At 37.9% G+C, this 22,255-nt stretch overlaps 2 protein-coding genes across 3 annotated transcripts in view; both read left to right on the forward strand.

Annotated features, from left to right (window-relative positions):
- The window catches only part of LOC142339313 (activin receptor type-1-like), a 361,804-nt gene extending 339,804 nt beyond the window's left edge, over nucleotides 1-22,000 (forward strand). For both annotated transcript variants that reach the window (XM_075389263.1, XM_075389265.1), the window contains exons 2-8: nucleotides 1,824-1,962; nucleotides 5,319-5,471; nucleotides 5,828-6,126; nucleotides 10,233-10,814; nucleotides 10,978-11,119; nucleotides 20,483-20,613; nucleotides 20,948-22,000. In XM_075389263.1, coding sequence (XP_075245378.1) covers nucleotides 1,833-1,962; nucleotides 5,319-5,471; nucleotides 5,828-6,126; nucleotides 10,233-10,814; nucleotides 10,978-11,119; nucleotides 20,483-20,613; nucleotides 20,948-21,091 — 1,581 coding nt within the window. In that variant the 5' untranslated portion in view covers nucleotides 1,824-1,832 and the 3' untranslated portion in view covers nucleotides 21,092-22,000. The remainder of the gene's footprint in view (nucleotides 1-1,823; nucleotides 1,963-5,318; nucleotides 5,472-5,827; nucleotides 6,127-10,232; nucleotides 10,815-10,977; nucleotides 11,120-20,482; nucleotides 20,614-20,947) is intronic.
- On the forward strand, nucleotides 633-1,760 carry LOC142339946 (exosome complex exonuclease RRP42-like). The gene is given in 2 exon segments (XM_075390315.1): nucleotides 633-999; nucleotides 1,001-1,760. Coding segments are annotated over 2 exon segments (903 nt in total). The 5' UTR covers nucleotides 633-732; the 3' UTR covers nucleotides 1,637-1,760.
- Nucleotides 22,001-22,255: the final 255 nt, after the last annotated feature.

Here is a 22,255-nt window from a genome sequence, read left to right on the forward strand (position 1 = left end):
CTGGGGTGTGCAAATAACATACGCCCACTACCCACTAAGCGGGGGGCACAAACGGAAAAGATCCTCAATATCTTCAGCGTGTTGTCTGGCGTCGTCTTATCGCCAGTCGACTCTTCAAATAAGGTTAGACGATGCACTAGTCTACATGTCTCATAGTTTGCATAACAGTTTAGCTCGACCACCTGGGTTTTTAAAATTACACCACCTTGCCTGTTCCACGCCTTTACGCGACTTTCATTCGTATTAAGGGTACAATCTGAAAACCATAGTCGCGTTGTTAAAGACAGCTGGGTTTTCGGCTGATTTGCCTTAAATTTAAGAAAATGTTGGGACTATTTTCAAAATAAAGGTGGCTTCTAACGAATGGAGTGTTTACATATTTAAATTCCTTTGGGACTCAAAAGACGTATTCTGTCATTCATGTGGGACTGTCTGATGTTGAACTTCAACGAAAGAGTAGTGTGTACATGGACCATTTTCTGTGATTGCTCCGATTGCAGAAAATAGTGGAACCAAGGCCAAAACTTCTATGGGAGCAATCCCCTCGGCTTGATGCCAAAAAGTCACAACAACAACATGTTATTTTTTTACTCAAATGCGCTCTAATTGAAGTGAGCCTTTTCTACGCCATGGAATGGTATCATTTTTTTCAGAATTACGTGTGATTTACACAGTGACCGAGATGTGATAGCTCTTATATGATAAAAGTTTATATGCAGACATTGATAAGGGATGGCGAGCATAGCTCTTTGTGAGGCGGAAAAACTGTTTTTACTTCATGGAGTTGAGCAAGATTGTCGTAATGATGGACGATCATGCCTGCAATGTCGCGAATTCAGAGTGCGCTCTGGTTTAGTTTCGACTGCCAATGGATCTGCCAGTGTAAAGATTGAAGGTCAGACAGATGTTTTAGTGGGAATCAAGGCCGAACTTGACACCCCAGATCTTGACCGGCCTAAGCAGGGGAAGATTGACTTCTTTATAGACTGCTCTGCGCTTTGCGAGTCCACGTTTCGAAGGTCGAGAAGGTAAAGAACTTGGAGTTGAGATTTACAACGCGCTGAAAAGCGTATATTGCGAAGGAGCAGCTGCAATATCCAATTTGAACAGTCTTTGTATTCTTCCCTCCAAACACTGCTGGTTGCTTAATATTGACATTGTTATTCTGGATTGTTCTGCTGGTTCTTTGTATGACGTCATTTCCCTAGCAGTTAAAGCTGCTCTTCATGATACAAAAATTCCTGCAGTTGAAGTTGACAGTGAAAGTGGTGAAATTCATGTTGAAAGTGAGACGTGGCAATGTTTGGACAGCGAAGGCTGGTTTAACTGGGAATCATGTCCGTTGCTCATAACCATATCAAAATTGGGATCAGCGCCTATGCAATCGTTATCACACGGATTGATCGTTGACGCGACTCTTCAAGAAGAAGCATGTGCGACGTCGAGCATTATTGTGGGCGTCGACGCTGCTGGAAAAATGTCAGGTTGTCGGAAATGTGGAACGCATAGTCTGTCTTTTTCGACATTTTCCGCAATGCTTCAGATTGCAGTACAGATTGCAACTGAATTGCACCAATCTCTTAAACAGCAACTAGCTGACGAGGCGGAACAGGCTTCTTGGTTGCAAGATGCATGAATAGTTGCATTCATTTATCTGACTTGGTTTTGTGTTCTATCAATGTATCTTGTTACGAACCGGCCTACATTTCATTGCTTTTTGTGATATTTAAGTAGTGCAATTTAAATGTACGATAATTAAATGGCGTACCAGCATACTGCGCATCAGCGTTTTGCATGATCTTTTCCAGATATTTTGTGTTTTCAGATGGTTAATGGAGATTAATTTATGGCAAGAGAGAGCTCTGAATGCAACTACAGAGCCAGTGAAATGCTTCTGTGATCCAAAGACATGTGACAATATTGGGTGGTGTTTGGCAGCAGAGCAGTGCTATTCAGCTGTTGGTGAGTTAATTTTCCCTTGATCCTTGCAGCTGAAGCTTGGTGTTCATATTATTTGCAATCCTTTGCTCAAATGGCTACTGAATTCATATATGCAGAGATCTGGAATAGCCAGAGAATTGGAGGAAAAAATTTTGAAGCAAGCTAGAACAAGCTATTCAGTTCAAACGGAATATTTCTGCTCCATAGATAAGATTTTGTGAATTCGAAAAATGTCTACGAAGGGTTCAGTCAAAGACTTCGTGAAACGCCTTTCAACCAGAAAATTGCCAACGTGCACAAAATATCGAGTTAACCTAAAAATATCATTTTGTAAACAATCCTAATTAAGTGATCTTGGACCGAGTTTTAAGCAATAGCTGATGTCTTGCTGCTAGTACAATTTTTACCCTTTTGAACGATTTGATTTCTTGCCATCTAGTCAGGGTGACCTAGTTTAGTTTTATATTGACAAAGATAAAGGGGGCAAGCAAGATTGCATAGTCATGGTAGGTACAAAATCACTCCTATAATTTAAAATGCCAATGCGGAGATCTTACGTAGTTTTCGGGCAATTTGGTGCTAAATGAGGAAATATGAAGGCAAAAACTAATGTGACATGTGCTCCAAGTGCAATGCACTAAATGGTGTTATTGCGAGCAGATGTTAGAGTGTTTGTTGATCTGTTGTTTATGGATATTTAGTTCTGTAATTATATTCAGAAAGAGAATTTATAAACGTGGGAAAGGACAATTGTATTTCAGATGTTGTGTGAAGCTGCTAAGATATTATTTGCTTCCAAAAGCAATTATTTGGATCCTGTTGCTCTTATGCAATCTTTGATGGTATCAGTTTTTCGTCTGGCTTAAATACTTTTGGACATCAGAAACGGATAAACTGTTGAAGCCCGATGCGATTAAGTAGGAGGCGGAAGTTTATATTATGGAGTGGGATTTTTGGAGACATTGACGTGCATCCATAGATACTTTTTACGCTCAGTCCCTCAACAACATTGCTCGCCATTAATCAGATCTTTCTAGCTTTAAGTTTGGGATAGTATATTATTAGGGCTGGGCTGACTTGACGTCTTTTTCGTTTTTGGTTACATTTTTCGGAAGCTTCGATGTTTAATTGCTCTTGAACGAAGTTCATAGCAATTATTGTAAACGTGTTGGTCTTTTTTATGCAAAATTTTTGCTTGACCGTGTTGACTTTTCGAGTGACTTTTAGCCCTTTACTTTTTGCGTTTCGCGTGATCTAAAATTCTCTCTCAATCACAATTTCAGGCAGCTGAACTAATTGGCGGCATTTTGATACTAAAAGTCAAATGAAAAGTGCGCCGAAACTATTGCCATTTTTCATTTTAAATCCTAATAGTGCTATATGATAACCTCTAATGTGGTTATTTGAAGCCCACTATTGAATTTCTTAGTCCCATTTAGGCTCCCCACTGAAGCAGGCTGCTATTGATTAGCCTTTGATCACCAGTCGATCAAGAGCAATTCTTCCGTTTAGCCGGTTATGTTTTTATGTTGACTTGAATCGAAATGTTTGCTAATGTTTGTTGTGGTGTTCATTTCTCGGCATAGCGCTCACTTCAAAGTAGCTGGAAAAGTTGGTGTATATCGCCGCGCTTGAATTTTCAAATTTAAGATCTAACTTTCAGTTTTTCAGTAGCTTTTTCTGCCAAATGTTTTTATATGTTTGATAGTTGTTTTGTAAGGGATGGTATTCTGTTGGCAAAAGTGGTAGCTCAAAAAATTTTTGAGCTTAGTTGTGGAGGTCAATTAGTTGTTTGTTATAATTTTTTGTTAGGATCAATAGAAGTTCTGTAGGATTCTTTTTACTCTCCTCATCGAAGTGCTGGGAAGTAATAATTTGAGCAAATTTGATTAGGTTTTTGATCCTTTTTTAAAACGGAAAACCTCTTATTTGAGCTATATTTTCATTACTTCTAGCGAAAATCTTTATATGAGGAATTGTCTTCTTGATTTTGAGGAACTTTCTTGCAGTATGAATTGTGTATCAAGATCAAGGTTGCCGTTAATAGCGTGGTAAGATTTTTGATGCTTTTGTATTCTCTCAGAGTTGTTTTTTTGGTCAAGTTCTCAGGGCTGCAAAAGTTCGTGCTACGCTTAGTGTTTAATTCGTTAATCTGTATATCATGGCCATAAAATGTTAACTTTAACTTATATTGTTTTGTCAGAAAAATGTTTGTGAATCATATGTTTGTTGTAGTTTGGTTTTAGTTATTGCCCAGAGTTTTCGTTAGTTCGAGTCGTTTTCGGAAGTTGTCCGGCTATGTTCTTTATTTCAAGGTTTTTGTTACGACCTTTTATGATGTCAAATCTCCTTCTTGTTAATTCGAGCAATTTTGACTGAATTGCGTGCGTGACGTCATTTTTCTCTCTTAATGGGACGAGATTTTTGTTTATTCGCGTGATTAAGTTTATGGTTACACTTGACTTAGCTCAATCTCAAAGATTACTTTCGTCACTTTCGAAATGACTATCCTTACTTTTATTCAAAGAGATAAGGTCAACTGTGTATGTCACTCTAATTGAAGGTTATTTGATGCATCAACATGTAATACAGATTCCTAATTAAATATAACATCTGCTTATCTATTTATAAACATGCTTTTAATGCCAACTGCTAATTTGCAATCTGTTTTGAACGAAAAAATCAAAGAGAATAAATGGGGTTTGGTTGCATGAATTTTTTGGCACATTGGGTATTTTGACGAGGCTAAATTGTCATGAAACCTTGCCAAATGGAATAACTAAGTGAATCTTTCATTGCGCTCAACTTAACATGTCAGTTTACTCTCCCTTATTGAAAATTGATTAGCACCATTCTACTCATCATCGGAGTGATTTTGAATTTTTAATCTAAACGTTTTCCAAATTCTGTACCTATTAGAAAGCCAGAGAGTTTGAACATATCCAAATCAAAAGCTGCAAACCTCCAGGGTACGTCTTATTGAAGTTATTGAAATCTTCTTAAATTAGTCCATCGTGCAATAGAGAGTTCGTAGACACAGAGATTAAATATTAATTCCTGCATTAAAATGCGGCAAAGTCTACAAAGAATCGAAATGATAGCTGGTAGATTAGTGTGTTGAGCTCTATAAATTAGTAATTTAATTTAAAAAAATATCTAACTAGCTTGCTTTCTGCTTCGACTGTGCATGAAATGTCAGTCAACATTGACATTTCTCATTAATGATTTTCAGCTGTCTTAACGACCCGATTCCAATCAATAATATTTGTTAACGTTGAATGTTAATAGTCAATGTGAAAAATTGCATGTAGTGGTCATTATTTACTGTACTTAGCAAATTTACAAATGTTTTACGTGACTGCGTTGACTTGTTTTAGTGGTGGAATCATATGGTCTGGTGGCCAGGGCAGGATGTATTTCAGTTGATTCCCCTCTTCAATGTAACACCCCAGCCTCACACAACCACGCCATCCTCTGTTGTAACACCGTCAACTTGTGCAATGAATTTCTTGAGCCAGAACTTATTGGAGGTAATAAGATAGGGCTTGTCAAACTCAAATAAATACAAAATTAAACGTTGCTAGAAATGGGAACATAGAGCGAAACTGTTTGTGAGTTAAGAGCTTCATGCCATGTGAAAACATGAAAAGAAAAATTTGATAAATCGAAGCCGAAAAAAACGCTGTTCACAGCCTATAACTAAAAGGACGTTTGAAGCTCCTTTCAATAATTTTGTGTGAAATTGTCTTAGAACATCTGAATTTAGTGAGAGATATCAAGGGTTATGGCAAAGCATTCCGTGTAAAACAGACCAAGGTGGTGTTTGCCTCGGAATCATGGCTTCCTGAATCAAAGACTACTAGTTAAAGTAATAATTGCTTATCAGGGAACGACATTCACTTCACCAACGATGACAACCAGTCCAACTTGACCCCTATCATGATGTCAATAGCAATTCCCGCAGCCACATGTGTCTTGGTCGCACTACTACTCTACCTTTTGTTCCGATTCTACAAGCGCCATGCTTGGAAGGCCCACAAATACGAGAAAGCTGTGTCGTCGGGCGCTGGTGACACAGGAACTCCTCCAGAAAAACCCCTTGGAAATCCTTTGGCTGTCCAATATGGGGGACACCAAGCTGACACTTCACTGTCACCGGTCACAGCTGGTGACAGTACTTTGCAAGTGCGTCGTGAGACTAGTTATGCTATTTTTTAAATGCTACGCTGGGATTTTATTTGATGTTTACGCAATTTTTTATTAATAACCGCGAAGCGATAGGGGCTATTATTGGGGACATCGTGGTTTTTACTATCCAATGGATTTGGATTGCATTGGTGTGCTGTCTTTTTTTAAGATCTGTTCACGCTTTTTTCATGTCAGTGAGAAGTCAAATTAAAGTGGTGATTTTTGTCACGCTGAGGTACTAAAGAGAATAAAATTTAGAGTAGGTTTAAGGACTAGAATTCAGCAAGGGGTAGCTGAAAATTTTTATGACCTGAACACTTTTTTGTCAAAAAAACTTTAAAGAATATTTGATTTTGCCCTTTTTCAATAATTATTTCTGTTGTCTTATCACTTAGTATCATCCATGACAGGTCTCATTTTTTGTCTTATCGTTTAGTCTCGCAAATAACAGGCTTCATAGGTTGCTAATGGGGGGTTATTTTAGTCGATTAAATTGTTTCTGTTCAAAGCTGATGACTTTGACATCAATTGTTTTCAAAAAATATTATTCGAGTTTTTGTTAACTTTATTATCTTATATCTTGGTCTCATTATTGAACTGTTTCCTTGGTTTCTACAAAAAATTGTCTTTTTAAAAAAATCTTTGCAATTAATTGCTCTTTCTTTCTTTGACTTATACGCTGCCCGTTTTAAAAAAAACTATTAGTGAATTTTTGAGTTTTGCAAGTATTCATTTAACTTATTGCTGTTTTATCAGTTAACTCCATTAGTGACAAGTTTCATCTGTTGATAATGATAAGCAAGGGAATTTAATTGGTGACCTGAGTTCTTAGAAGTTGTTTTGATATTGACTGTTTTTAAAAAATAGATTGGTTTTTTAGTCTTGTTTTTTGGCTCTTTTCCGTTTCTGCCCCCCCAAACTTAGTGAGTGTATAATTTTTGCACCCCCAGAAGCACGCGCAATATTTTTACACAATGATTTAACATGTAATGCCATGTGCTCTGTAATTGGGGGAGCATAACGTACTGGGGGCACAAACGGAAAATATCCTTTTTTTTGTGGTCCTTTACTTTTTTGTCGCCTTTAGAAGATAAGCTGAGAGAATTAGAAATAAACTACCATTTCTACGCAGATGATACTGTTCTTTATTTTGTATTCGGTTCGACCCTCAGTCAATGCATGTTTGATAATTTTTGACCTCGATTCAACGTTGGTTCAATTCAAAATTGAAATTGAGTTCGGATAAGAGTGAGTATATGATTATTCGGAAATGTAAAATTGTTAAACATGGTCTCTTACATCTGTCAGAATATGGTAACTACAATTAACAGGTAAAAGTTCTAGGTTGTTATATTGATTGTCAACTTGCTCTGGAACGACAGATTGGCTTTGTTTGTTCGAATTCGTTCTATTATCTCCGTAAAGTATGGTCAATTCGAGATCAAGTTAAAACATCAGTCCTAATGAGTTAATTAAAGTTTTAGTGTTATCACATGTTGACTACTGTAATTCGCTTTATTGTGGTCTGCCAAACTTTTTATTAGCAAAACTTCAGCGAATAATGAACTCTGCCGCGCGTTTGATTTTTCGATTGTCACCTTCAACACCAACCTGGTCATACCTGAAGCAGCTACATTGGTTGCCAATTAGGCAACGCATTATCTTCAAAATCCTATTGTATGCGCATCGCTTTGTACATCAGCCTGGCAAACTCCCACTATATTTATCGGATCTAATGAAACGAAACACGATGGTTACAAGGTCTCAATATTTTTTACAATTTACTTGTTCCCAAATTTTGCTCTAATTTTGGAAGACGTTCGTTCTCGCATGTCGTCGCTGTTGAGTGTAATAAACTCTCTTTTGAGCTGAAACTTATACCATCTGAAATTTTATTCAGGCGAAAACTCAAAGCTTATCTGTTTTAATTTTCCTGCACTGTTGAGATTTTAAATGGTGCTTAAACCAATAATAATAATTGTGGTAAAATTGCTTAATCTCAATGGTTCCAAATTAATTATTTTCATTGGACATCTAAGTAGCTTTTTTCAAGTCAAAGCTAGATCAATTCTTTGGATTGTAATTCAGGACTTGTCCTGCTATGTTTTTAATTCGTCGTCTCCATCGATGATTCTTGAACCTGACTTTTGAAATTGACTTTTGCAGTTTCAGTGACTCTAATGCGTTGGAGTTCAAAATTTGAGTGCGTGACGTCATTTGTTCTGCTTTTAGGTCAATTATTTGACTTACCTCACTCAGAAAAATGACTTCTAAAATCACTTAATAAACTTTAAATATTATGAAAAGTTTCTTGTCAAAGATCAACAGTGTGCATCTAAGTAGTGCCAAACGAGTATGCCCTAATTCTTGAGTATTAGAGTCTTGAGTTTTTGTTTTCAGATATTAATTTTGAAAAAGCTCTTAGAGCTTTTCCTTATGGAGCGTATGTGTCTCATAAAAATGACAGTCCAAATCTAACGCAAAAAGTCTATTAGTCTATTAAAGGACTGGTGGTCAATCTGTCTCTTATTCGCTATGGGCTATGTTTAGCTGATAGCTAACTTCCTGTTTAATTGCTCTCGAACGAAGTTCATAGCAATTATTGTAAACGGGTGTCTTTGTTCGACTCGAAGAGGAGTATTGAGATTCTACAGGTTTTTCTAAGCAGAAAGCAAGTCTGTTCATGATTTGAATTTTGACTTCTTTCTGTTCGAGCATTTACCTCCGTTTTTGATTGTTGACTTCTGTTTTCGAACATTGGACTTTAACGGTAGCTTTGTTTGTAATGTATAGTAATTAGGAACTGCTGGTACTGTTCAAGGTGAAGAGGTCATTTTTGAGATTTTTGAGATTGTTCCTATTTAAGTCACCCCAAATTATCTCAACTACACCGCACAAACCCCGCGCCAAATATCTACCCACCCCCCCCCCCCAAACACGTAACTACCGCCACCGCCCCCCAACACCTACCTACCCCCACCGCCCCCGCACTCACTCCCCCCCCCCCCAACTTATCCCCACTTACCCCTACCCCCTCCCTTCACCTAGCTACCCTCACCTACCACCCCCCAACTACCCCAGCACTACCCACCTCCCCAACCTATCTACCCACCCACCTACCTTCGCCCTCCACCACCTACCTACCCTCACCCACCCCCCGCCCCATTTTACCCCCCGCCCCCCACCTACCCCTACTCCCCAAACTACCCCCTCCCTTCACCTAACTACCCCCCACCTAACTACCCTAGCTCTACCCACCTCCTCAACCTATCTACCCACCCACCCACCTACCTCCCCCCCCCACCATCTACCTACCCCCCCCCCCCCGTCCCAACTTACTCCCCCCCCACCTACCCCTACTCCCCAAACTACCCCCTCCCTTCACCTAACTACCGCCGACCTACCCGCCCCCCAACACCTACCTACCTTAAATGTAGTTTGTTGGGCTACTTTTGTTTTTTTTCTCTCTCTTGTCTATTTTGATGTTCTGATTTCGATAAGGTTAGGTTAGAGATTATAATGCACGACGATTCGAGTCATTTCCGGTATTCTACCGGCTATGTTTTTTTTATGATGCAAAATTTTTGCTTGACAATTTTGACTTTTCGAGTGACTTCTACGCCCTTGACTTTTTGCGTTTCGCGTGATCTAAAATTCTCTCTCAATCACAATTTCAAGCAGATGAACTAATTGGCGGCATTTTAATACAAAGTCAAAATGAAAAGTGCGCCGAAACTAATGCCATTTTTCATTTTAAATCCTAATAGTGCTATATGATAACCTCTAATGTGGTTATTTGAAGACCACTATTGAATTTCTTAGTCCCATTTAGGCTCCCCACTGAAGCAGGCTGCAATTGATTAGAGCTCCCACTAGTCGTTCGAGAGCAATTCTTCCGACGTTTAGTCGGTTATGTTCGAGAAATTCTGATTCAATTTTTTGAAGTTGTGCATTATTTTTGCACCACTTTGACTCCCCTTCAACTAAGCTAAAGGTAGCCTCCCTAAAACGTCACTAGCTACTTGCCAAGCAAACGGTTCGCCATTCGACCGACATTAGTCTGTTATGTTTGTTAAGTTCAATCCTTAATTGTTGTTTTTCAGGATTTGCTGGGGCATTCGTACAGTTCTGGCAGTGGTAGTGGACTCCCCTTCCTCGTACAGAGGACTGTCTCCCGCCAGATCAACTTGATTGACAGAGTGGGAACAGGTCGCTATGGTGAAGTGTGGAAAGGTAGCTGGCAAGGAGAGATGGTGGCAGTCAAAATATTCTCCTCGCGTGACGAGCAATCCTGGTTCAGGGAAACAGAAATATACAACACAGTTCTCTTGAGACACGAAAACATTCTTGGGTTTGTTGCGAGCGACATGATCTCGCGAAATTCGTGGACACAAATGTGGTTGATCACTCATTACCATGAAAACGGATCCCTGTACGACTTCTTAAACACAAATACAGTTAACAGAGATGTGATGCTGAGATTTGCACAGTCTATTGCAAACGGTTTGGTGCATTTACACGTTGAGATTACTGGCACTCAGGGAAAACCGGCAATAGCACATCGAGACCTGAAAACGCGGAATATTTTGGTAAAAAGGAATTTGTCCTGCTGTATTGGTGACTTGGGATTGGCTGTGACTCACAGACGGGATACTAATCACGTTGATCGAGGACAAAATACCAAGGTTTGCTTCACTCTGAATAAGTAGTTCTCAAAAAAGTGAAGTCTATCCGGACAGCGCTTTAAAAAATTAATAGGAAATGATAAGCGCTCCTTTAACTTTTTGTTGTCAAACATATTAATAAACGCGAAGAATGGGTGTTTGAAAGTGGTCTTTAATGTAATAGGTGGGAACTAAACGATACATGGCGCCCGAGATTTTGGATGACAGATTGAACGTAGATTCATTCGAGGAATTCAAGCAAGCAGATGTGTACGCAATGGGACTTGTTTTCTGGGAAATTGCCCGAAGGTGCCAGTGCTCTACTGGTTAGTACTTATTGATTGTTAAGGATCTCAGCGCCATCTCTTCTGTACCCTGACTACAGCACATAAGAGTAAAATAGGACCTAATTATGTTTCATGATTTTTAGCGGATTTATGTTGACAAATGATTAATAGCCGCGAATCGATAACGAGGCTATTATTCGTCTCATTACGTATTCATACAACTCAAATAGGAGTTATGTTGATCTTTGGTTTTTAATAGGCGAAGTTTCATCGAAACAGGAGAAAGTCAATGGCGCACAGGAAAACATGTTTTTAGGTAAATTTTCTTAAAGAAGTCAATAATTCTGAGAAAAGGGCTTTTTGAGAGCATCTCAATTTTTAACTCGAATTGTTGGGCGCAAACTTAGACCAAGAACTGTCTGTCTGGGAGAAATTATGACTATTTAAGACCTACAAATTTGAGCTATATTTTTGTCATTAATAGCCGCGTCAGCAACTCTAGGCGGCTATTATTGCGCTCCTATTTTTTTGTAATCGTCTAAAAGATTTTTGTTTTCTCTTACCCTGACTTCTTGGAATTGACTTTTTCAATGACTTCAGTGACTTCTACTGCTTTGCAGTTAAAATTCGTGTTCGTGACATCATTTCTGCTTTTAGGTCAATTCCGCGACTTACCTCACTCCAAAAAATGACTTCTGAACTTACTTATGGAACATGGAACTTTAAATTTTATGAACATTTATAATTAAAGGTCAATAGTGTGCATATAAGTAGTGCCAAACTTATATGCCCTAATTCCCGAGTAATAGGGTCTTGAGTTTTAATATCGAATATTAATTTTGAAAAAGCTCCATTAGGGCTTTTTCCTTGTAGAGCAAATGTGTCTCGCAAACGTGACACTCCGAATCTAACCCAAAAAGTCTAGTGGTCTATTAAAAAGCTGGTAGTAGATCTGTCAATCTTATTTCTTTAGTTGTTTCAATTCATGGTAGGCCGCAAGCGTCTATCGCGGCTTTTGTCCGGCAATCTGGCGGCTATGTTTATACCGTTTTAGACGCTGTTTATCGTTTTTCAAGTATGTGATTTAAGTTTGTATTCAGTCGGAACTTTTGCTCACCTTTTGGTTTGATGTCTAACGAATTTGATATTTTTGCTTCAGAAAATGGATTAATGCATAGTTTGCTTTTTTGAGATTTTCTGGCTTTGAGTTTTTTTTAATGATGAAATGGAATAGCTGAGTGGAACTACGAGGCGCTTTTTTTCGTTTTACGTTTTTCATGACGCAAGCTTTGAACGAGCTGTTTTTTTTCATGCCGCTTTATCAATATTCTCTGAATGCTTTTATGTGCCTGACATCAGATCTCCAATTTATTGGAAGTTTAAATTGCGTGAAAATTTTTATCTTTTAACTAGTGACCGTAAGGACACCTAAGTTTCCTTCTTAACACTTTGATAGTTTATAAAGGGATCTTGTACGATTAAATCTTTTATTAATAAAGCATAGCAAAAATCATTTTTTTCCGAACTACTAAAACTTTGTATATTAGTAGTCGCTATTATATATTTTATATAAATCTGTTTATAAAGCAGTTATATTAGTCCTGTCATCTTTTTACGCGGTTTTTCATCTGAGCCTTTTAACTTTCTGTCCTCAAGATCTTGATAAGTAGTTGAAGCCCGTAGGACCCTAATTGGCTGAGCAGCTGACTTCAGCCTTAAGCCTTACTAGTCGTCTAAGTATGCAAATCAACAAAACTGTTTCGAGGAGACGATTTCATGGTGTGAAGGGCAGTTCTTAATCTTAAAAGTGTGACCTCCCCTCAGTCACGCACCTGACGCCCCCCCCCCCCCCCCCCAATTACTCCTCAGTTCGTCCGCCTCCACCTGGTGATCTTAACCACCTTCCCATCACTTATCCCCACTGCAACTGTTCACCCCTCCACCAAGCTAGCATCCCGAAGCCCCAGCCCAGCTACCGAAGCCAACTGCTCCCCGTCGTTAGAAAGAAATTAGCCGACGTTAGTCGGTTATGTTTGCTTTTCTTGTGATTTTTTAATTGCTCTCAAACGAAATTTGTAGCAATTATATTAGTCCTGTCGGTCTTTTTTAATGCAATTTTTTGCTGGACGGATTTTTCGTCTGACGCTTTTGACTTTTCGTCGTCAAAAACGGGATAAACAGGTAGCGCCCAGCGGCCATTAAGTGCTCTTAGAGCCTTTCAGCTATGTTTCAGCTCAAACTGTTTTGGAAACTTATACTTATGGTGTGAAGGGCGGTTCTTAGAGGTTGAGACACCCCCCCCATGTTGACCCCCCGCCCCCACTATACCCTCCACCCCCACCGCGCTGTTGCCCCCCCCCCATCACCCCCCCCCCCCGGCTAGCTACTGACGAAACCAACCGCTCGCCGGTCGTTTGAGAGCAATTCGCCCGACGTTAGTCGGTTATGTTGAGTTTTGTTTCGAGTGCCGTCGGTCTGTTTTATGAGCTGCCAATAGTCAAGCTGTAACTGTTTCAAAAAGAAATTTTGCTTTTAGTGTTTTAATAGCCGCACAGCGATAGCTGGGGCTATTATTGGCCTTCTCTTGGTTTTTTTTCGTCGTCATGATTTTTGTTACGACCATATGACGTCACAGCCACTTTTTGTTCATTCGTTCATGCAATTTCAACTGAATTGCATGTGTGACGTCATTTTTCGCTCTTAGTGGAGCGAGTTTTTTTGTTCATGCGCGTGATTAAATTATTGGTCACACTTGACTTACCTCACTCTCAAAAATGACTTCCTCACTTTGAAATTGACTTTTATTTACTTTAATTCAAAGAGATAAGGTCAAATGGGTGTGTGTCACTCTAAATGAAGGTTATTTGAGATTAGCTAATAGAGGCAGCAATAACTTATACAGATTATTAATCAAAATATAACAGATCAGCCTTCAATGAAAAGACGAGTTTTTTGTCTGTCTTTTTTACTGTTTTTTTAGACTGCCGATCTACGAATCTATTGCGGCTATTTTCTGGCAATCTGCCAGTTATGTTTTCTGGTTTATTTTCAGTTTAGTTTTCCAGCGGTTTTTAAATTGGTAGTCTTCCTCAATTTTGTTACGACAACGCGCCAAGACATCGGATCTCTTCTGCTACTCAATAGCTGAATTTGATGGGTGGCGTCATTTGGTACTGCATTCTTTATGCTTTGTTTGGGCAAACGCTGGTATTTTGTGGAGTATACATACCTCACACAATAAGTCGATAAGTTGACTTCTGCATTCATTTTTTAGTTAATAGCTACCCTCAGCAGGCTATAATTGTGCTCCTATTGCAATCCAAAGTATTTTGATTGTATTGGTGTGCTGTCTTTCTTTAAGGTGTGTTCACGTTTTTTTTGGCTTTTTCACGTCAGTGGGGAGTCAAATTAGAGTGGTGATTTTAATCTCGTTAGAGTAGTATAGTAAAAGGAGGGAAAATTGTGTGGGTTTGAAGCATGCTCTTTCAAGTACCTTTAACGTGGACTGAGAAGTTGGTATTTGAACAAATTTTAGGCTTTTGAGAACGATTTTTTGAAAAGGATTTGATTGCTTTTTCAGTGTTTCTTTTAAGTGCTATGAATGATACATATATTTTCTCATGGAGCCTCTTTGCAATTGTTTGAACTTATCGGGGGGGAGCTAATTCTTTTTTGTACTTTGATAATAATTGCTGGCATAAAATGTTATCGAAAATTTGATTTTTTGCCTTTTTCTATATAATCTCTGTCGCCTTATCAACTGGTATCAGTAATGAGAGTATCATTGGTTACTAATGAGGCGGCATAAATGAACCTAATGAAGTATTTGAGTTCAAGGCTTGCTGTGTTCAAGACTTTGATAATATTTGTCCTCAAAATATTTTCATGAGTTCTTGTTATTTTATCGTTTAATCTCATCAGGGACAGCTCCCTTAGGTTGGTAATATGAATTATTTTAATCGATTTGAATGTTTCAGTTGAAAACTAAGTCTTTTTTATTGAGCAATAAAAACTAAAGAGTTTTTTGCTCAATTTGTTGTCTTACCTCTTAGTGTCCTTGATGACAAGATTCATTGGTTGCCAAGTATGCCCAATTTAATCAAAGTAATCGTTTGTTTTTAGCTTTTTTTATGTATACACTTATTCTCGATAACTTAGCTGAATTTTTGAGTTTTATTAATATTTGTTGGTCTTTTTATCACCTAATCTCATTAATTGCAGATCAGATGCTAATGAGTACTATGTGAATCTAATTGGTCGCTTGAGTTCACAGCAATCTTTTTTAAAGACTCGAATACCTGCCTGTCGAAAAATAAAAGCTGATTTTTTGTCCAAGTGTTTTTGTTGTGGTTTTTTCACTTAGTGTCAAACAAAAATAACTAATTGGCATTCTATTGCGGCGTAATTGTAGTCAATTATTGGCTCCAACTTTCAGCTAACTTTTTCATTCACTGAGATACCATTTGTTTTTGTAACGTTTTAGTGAATTGCAATCTTGCCTTCCTTTTTAGTTCTATTGTCCCTTTTTCAGCCATTACAACAAGTGAAAAGTCTGACTTTTTGACTTTTAAGTTATACGATAGCCTGTGGTTAAGAGTTTTGGATTGTTGTTATTATAAAATTCTCTTAGTTTGGTGCCACTTGTTTTTGATTTTTGCCAATTCTCAATTTTTGCTTCTTTGCTTTGTCTGTCATTGATTCCCACAAGGTTATTATGTACTGGTTCTAAGAACGCATAGCGTCAACTTTTTTAAAAATTGTTATTTTTAGGGATACTTAAAGAACTAAATCTAGGGAAAAGAAATTTTCTAATACATCTGTATTTTTTTCATTTTTACGCAAATGGGGTCTTTGTTGACTGTCTTAGATTGTTGTTGCTGTAAAATATCAATTGTAAGGTCATTAGTTAAGTCAATTCGTTGGATTATGATTCATGTTTTTTTACTGCGTGGTTTAAGAATTTGTTTGGTTTTATCTCCTTTTTCCGCTGGTTCTGCTCTAAGTGCTTAAAACATCAGTTGCTCAGCAAAACAATCTAAAATGAACAGAATCAGTATCAAAACACGGAAGCAAAAACAGAATCGGGATAAATCAATAAAGTCCATTTTTAGATGCCCGCTACTTGAAGTTTGTTGTTCGGCAATTCGCCGACTATTTTTGCTTTTGCACGCGGCCATAAGTTGCCGCGAAAATAAGAATTCCCGTAGGTAGTTGAAAAGTAGTTATTGTGTCTTCAGAGGTGACGAAAATAGCTTTTCTGGGGCTTTATCGCTAAAACACTTCTGGCGATGAGTTAAAAGAACTTGATATTCAGTCTCGAGCTTATCATGATTCAAAAGGGTGACTCTTTGTCTTTTGTCTTTCTTTATTGTAAGCAAGTTGATCAATATGTGCTCGATTTCATGAGAATTTTAATCTACTTAAAGGTTAATAGAAGATAAACCATTATGAATTCTTGAAGTGTTAAATATGCATCCAGTCAGTGGGGTCAACTGAAGAGCAAGAGTAAGCTGTAAGCTTCAAATCATAAAAGAAAGACGACCGTTTGGTTTAACCAGTCTCACCGGCAGCCCTAAGTGACTTACGTTTCTAATTCTATCGGCAGACGCTCGATTGATGTTGAGACAATCATTCTAAAGGCACTTATGACCGAAATTTGATGCAATTTGAGTATATCGGTTACAGAATTAGTTTTTGCATGTATGTAAAATCAGAGATAAACAGAAGTTTGTTTAATTGCTCAACAATGACTGCAACGCGGTCAAAAGCAATTACGCTCTAAACCGGAGAAAATCTAATGTCTAAAGAGCAACGGGAAGGGCACCAGATTCATTTTGTCACTAGATTCAAATTAATTATTACCTTGTTTCATTGAGCTACGTTTATTAATTGAAAGCTATTGTTTCAAGACATGTTATTTTAGTTCTGTAACATTATTTTAGAAATATTTTCAAGACGTCCGTTGTCGTCCCAGGCAACTCAAGTTCTTAATTGCCCTCAAACAAAGTTTGTAGCAATTATATTAATCCTGTGGCATTATTTATGCAATTTTTCGTCTGAACCGATTGACTTTTGGTCCTCAAAAGGGAGATAAACAGATAGCACTCGGAAAGCATTAAGTGGCCGAGTAGCTCTCTTATAGAGCCCTACTAGTCTCTAAGTGTGCGATTCACCAAAATTGTTTTGAGGAGACAATTTCAGGGTGTGAAGGGCATTTCTTAGTCTTAAAAGTTTGACCCCCTTAGCCCTCCCCCCCCCCCTCGATCGCAGTTTGTAGCAACTATATTTGTCTTGTGGTCCTTTTTTATGCGATTTTTTTGCTTGACCGATTTTTCGTCTGACCCATTTGACTTTTCCTCAAAAACGGGATAAACAGTTAGCGCTCGGAGGTCATTTATTGGCCGAACAGCTCTGTTTGAGCCTCACGCCATAGTAGTAGTCTCTGAGTATGCGATTCACCAATTTTTGAGGAGACAATTTCAAGGTGTGAAGGTCGGTTCTTATTCTTAAGATTTTAGCGGCCTCTGTCAACCCCTTTCAGTCAAAACACCCTCAACCAAAAACCCTTCCATCCTCGTCTAACCGGGCGATTTGGACTCCCTCTCGTTTAGCTGTTCCACAACCCTACCCCCACCACTTGATCCCCCCAATAGCCTGGGCCCCTCCCCTTCGCTCACACCCACCTGATGCATCCCTAAGTCTCTGCTGGCTACTACCGAAACCCACCGCTCGCCACTCTTATGAGAGCTATTCGCCCGACGTTAGTCGGTTATGTTTCAACTTATGCGAGGGAGGATTTTTCATTGCTCTCGAATGTAGTGTGAAGCACTTACTTTAAACGTGTGGCTTTTTTAAAAATTTGTGCTGGACCGTTGTGGCTTTTTGAGTGACCTTTCTGCCCCTGGCGTTTTGCGTGACCTTAATTTATCTCTCATTCCTAGCAGCTGAACTCAACTGGCGGCAGTTTACTACGAAAAGTCGTATGAAAAAACCAAAATTGGTGGCGGTTTTTACGTCAAGTCTTAATAGTGGTATGCAAGTGAACAATTTTTCGTAAATTTTCTTCACAGTTTTTAAATGAAGAGCTAAAACTAATTGAAAAGTTACTACTATTGAATGGTCATGAAAAATGAAAAATACCGAGAAATTGGAGAATTAACGAAATGATAATAGTGACCGCTGCGATGGAGATTAATGGCTGTCTCTTGATTTAATTTAGAGATTTTGGTTAAGACTATGACATCACGATCACTTCAAATCTGCTTTTGTTCATTTATATATGTATTTTTGACTGAATTGTGTGCGTGGCTTTATTGTTCAATATTAGTTGAGCGATTTTGCATTCGATTTATAAAGGTTTTGGTCACACGTGAATTAAAGCGCTCTTGAAAGTTTCCTTACTTGAATTCAAAGAGATAAAGACAACTAAGTGTTTGCCACTCCGATCGAGGTAGTTTCAGAGTATTTAGTAGAAGATTCAATAAATTAAACAGATTCCTAATCAAAATATAATATCTCAGCAATTAAGAAAAATTTTTTCGGTTGGTTTTTATCTTTTTGATACTACAAATCTACCGCAGCTTTTTTTGGCAAACTAGCATCTATGTTTTATTTTTGTCTGAAATTCACCTTTAGCTTAGGTTTTAACATTTTTTAGTTTCCCTAAGAGCTTAATAGTTTCACTATGTATGTGATTCGTGGAATGCAGGAAAGTTTTTTTTTACTTTGAATTAAAAACTTATTCCTCAATTTTAGTAACAGCCGCCCTCAGCTTCTCAGCCGGCTATTATAGTGCTCCTATTTCTTTTTTTTTACTTCGCGTAGTTAAATTTTTTCGCTTTACCTTAGTCCACAGCTTGTTCAATATTTTGCGTGAAATCTTTTTGACTTCTTTACGCTAGTTTCACTCTTCGCTCAATCTGCTCAAAGTATTTGTAGACAGTAGTTGCGCTGCAAATTATTTCAAAAAGAACAGTTAGTATCAAAAAACGAAATCAGAAAGAGAAACGGGATAAACTCATGAAGCGCAGTTTTAGATGCCCGTAACTCGAACTTTGTTCTTTTAAGTCCTAGTTATCATCTCTAATGCATATTGGTATTTATACTAGCTCCTGTATCGTCTCACTATGAAACAGGAGTATGATCAACTACAAAATGACATCAAAATAGTTCGCACTTTAAATGGGTTTTCCTACAAATTTTTTATTTTTGTCTTCTTTCAATCCCAATCTCGGTCATGGGAATTAACAGCGGCTGTTCTCCGCCAATCTGCGGGTATATTTTCTTTAATGAAGTCGATCTGAATTGAGAAAACGCGCGATACTAGAGTTTGATAAGAAAACAACAAAGTTTTTTGAGTTGCGAAATAAATTAGCATACTTCATTTCTACCTTTGTTGATTTCTATAGATTTTTAAAGCAATTTGTTCTGAAACCAGACAAGTTATTTTCCTATTGGGCAGGGTTAGGATTTAAATGATGCAAGGAAAGCCAATAATAATTTGTAGAATGGGTTGCTTGACTAACAATGAATTAACGAAAAAAAATTATGCAGAACAAATTTCATCATCCTTTCTCAAATCTGCACTAGCTAAATATCAGGTCCTGCTGTTAAGTTGGCGTATTTTAATTAAGAGTCGCATTATACCATCTGCCAACTATTGTGCTCCTCTTTTTTACAATCCGAAGAATTTGGATTGTATTGGTTCCTCATTTTTTGTAAGATGTGTTCACAATTAAATTTTGCCTATCAAGATAACGAAATGGGAAACCCGCCGGGCATTAAATTGCAATCGAGTCACTAAGATGATTTTGTTGGTCTTTTATGTGCAAAATGTTTAGATAGTTCTGCTCATCCAATTTTTTTCGACAAATGGGTTGCATTCAGTTTAGAGGTTTTTGTTCAATTCGTAAATATTTTTGAGTTCTTTAGTATTTTTTTTTTCAAATGCTTTCGAGCAAAGCAATAATGGTACCTTGTTTTGCTCATAATTTTTTTTGCTTCAACACTGACTTTTTCTCTTTTTTTCTCGCTTGAGCGATTTACGTTGGCACACGGAATAAGCTGGTAAAGCGTGGGGCATTACGTGTCTGAGCAGCTCTTAGAGCTTTAGTAGGCTCTAAGTGTATAGTTCACTAAGGTTTTGAGTAAACAGAACTTCAAGGCGTGAAAGAAGGAAAATTCCCCCACCCCAAATGTATAATACCTTTTACTACTCTCCTTGTTCATTTTTCTAAAATTCTAGATTCTAAAATTCTTAGATTAAAAAAAATACACAAAAAGATTATGCGGAAAAAAGGGTTCTAAAGGGTTTTTAAATAAAGGATTATTCAGGCGCTGATACATGTCAATGCAGTTTATCTTATTTGTGGGTCGTTTGTTCTAAAAATGAGTGTATAATAGGAAGAGTGGTGGAATACCAGCCCCCTTTCTTCGACCAAGTACAGAGTGACCCATCGTTTGAAGAGATGCGAAAGGTGGTCTGTGTCAGCAAAGTTAGGCCTCATGTGCCCCACTACTGGACCAACGACAGGGTATGTACACCAGAACAATGGAATCAAGAAGATTCAAGGGTCTACAATTATCTTTGATAGCCACGTTAAAAGTGGACAAAGCTCAATTTTATGCTTTAATATTTGAGGAAGCTTGCAAGGAAGTGATATCAAAAGAAGAAAGAAAAGTGTCAGAAATGTTGAATGATCGATTAATTCGCGTTCTTATAAGTTTTCTTAAAATTAACACTAGGTCAAATTCCGAGTTGGGATTCTCAGTTTGACTAAAGGAAATTTAACATAAATATTTTATTAGTTTTTCAAGTTTCCAAGTTTGTCTGTTTTGCACCTTATTGTGATTGTGACGTGTATACAGGTGCTCTCCCAGATGGGGCGCCTGATGACCGAGTGCTGGCATGAGAGCGGATCAGCCAGACTGACATCCCTCCGTGTGAAGAAGTCACTCCAGCAGATTGAACCTGTATGTCCGGAGGTCAAACTCAAACTTGACCTCATCTAATTAACAACATCATGCAGAGCAATGTTGTCATCGGTTGAAGATAAATAACATACAGAGGGGTATAATAGAATGAATGGGTGTGGTGATACGAGCTCTAGAGTTGAAGATGTGAAATGGGATCTGTCGTGCTCTGGAATGGTCATTAAGGATCTTGTGTACCTTTTTCTTCCTTCATATTTCCTCAATCCGGTCGAAATTACTTTGGTGTTGTTATATTGGGCAAACATGATTAATATGAAAACTTAATTGGAAGAAGCAAACTAGTTAATTTTCCTCTCTTTAATGCAATAATTTTACTCCATCTGTTCTAATTAAAACGTGTTAACAATGTTCTCTCCTTGCACCAGGCAGGAATTTTGTTTAAATCAAATGAAACTTGGTAATCATTTGGTTACTAGGAGGGGTCAGCTTTGCTAACAATATTGTCTAATCAACTGCTTATGTAACAATGACGTTGGACGGCGGAAACTCAATCTCAATAAAGGCTGATGAGCCTGTCGTATCTTCTCCAATTGCTGTCTGAGCTTTGTTCTAGTTTTCGCCGCCAAAAATTCAACCTATATTGTACGTGATGCCAAGTTTATTTTAAAATGATTAGATTACGATGTTGTCTAAAATGAAATTTTTCTTCGTATCAATGTTTGTATAAAAGCTTTCCCTAATATTGATGACACTAATGTGTAGTGCCTTCTCTCCCAATTATCTCTTGGACCGATCTCTTTCGTTGTTTAATAATGAGTAGATTAGCGCAATAGTTGTAAACAGTATAAGTACTCTCACTTCTTGTTTTGTGCTTTTCTTTTTGTATTTGATCACTTCCGTAAACAAATTTTGTGACATTTATTGTGAAGCACCTTTGTATATATAATATGGAGAAACTTACTTAGTAATAGATTGTTTCTTTTCCGAGATTTGCCTCACAAATCACGTATTCTGATTGCTCTCCCACGGCGTCAATTATTTTAGTCCTGTTGGTGTTTTGTCACCCTTCATATGACCGCTTCAAAGTTCAGTCGAGAAAAATCAGATAGGCCGTCAAAGCCCTATTACATTAAGTCGCTGATGTCTTAAAGTCAACTGCCACTAAATTAATGGGCTCGTCAACTTTTAATCGTCAACATCTAATTGAATATATACACGTAAATCGAAATGTTGGATCAACAA

This window comes from Convolutriloba macropyga, chromosome 5 (assembly GCF_964194025.1).
Source record: "Convolutriloba macropyga chromosome 5, txConMacr16.3, whole genome shotgun sequence".
NCBI classification, from domain to species: domain Eukaryota; kingdom Metazoa; phylum Xenacoelomorpha; order Acoela; family Convolutidae; genus Convolutriloba; species Convolutriloba macropyga.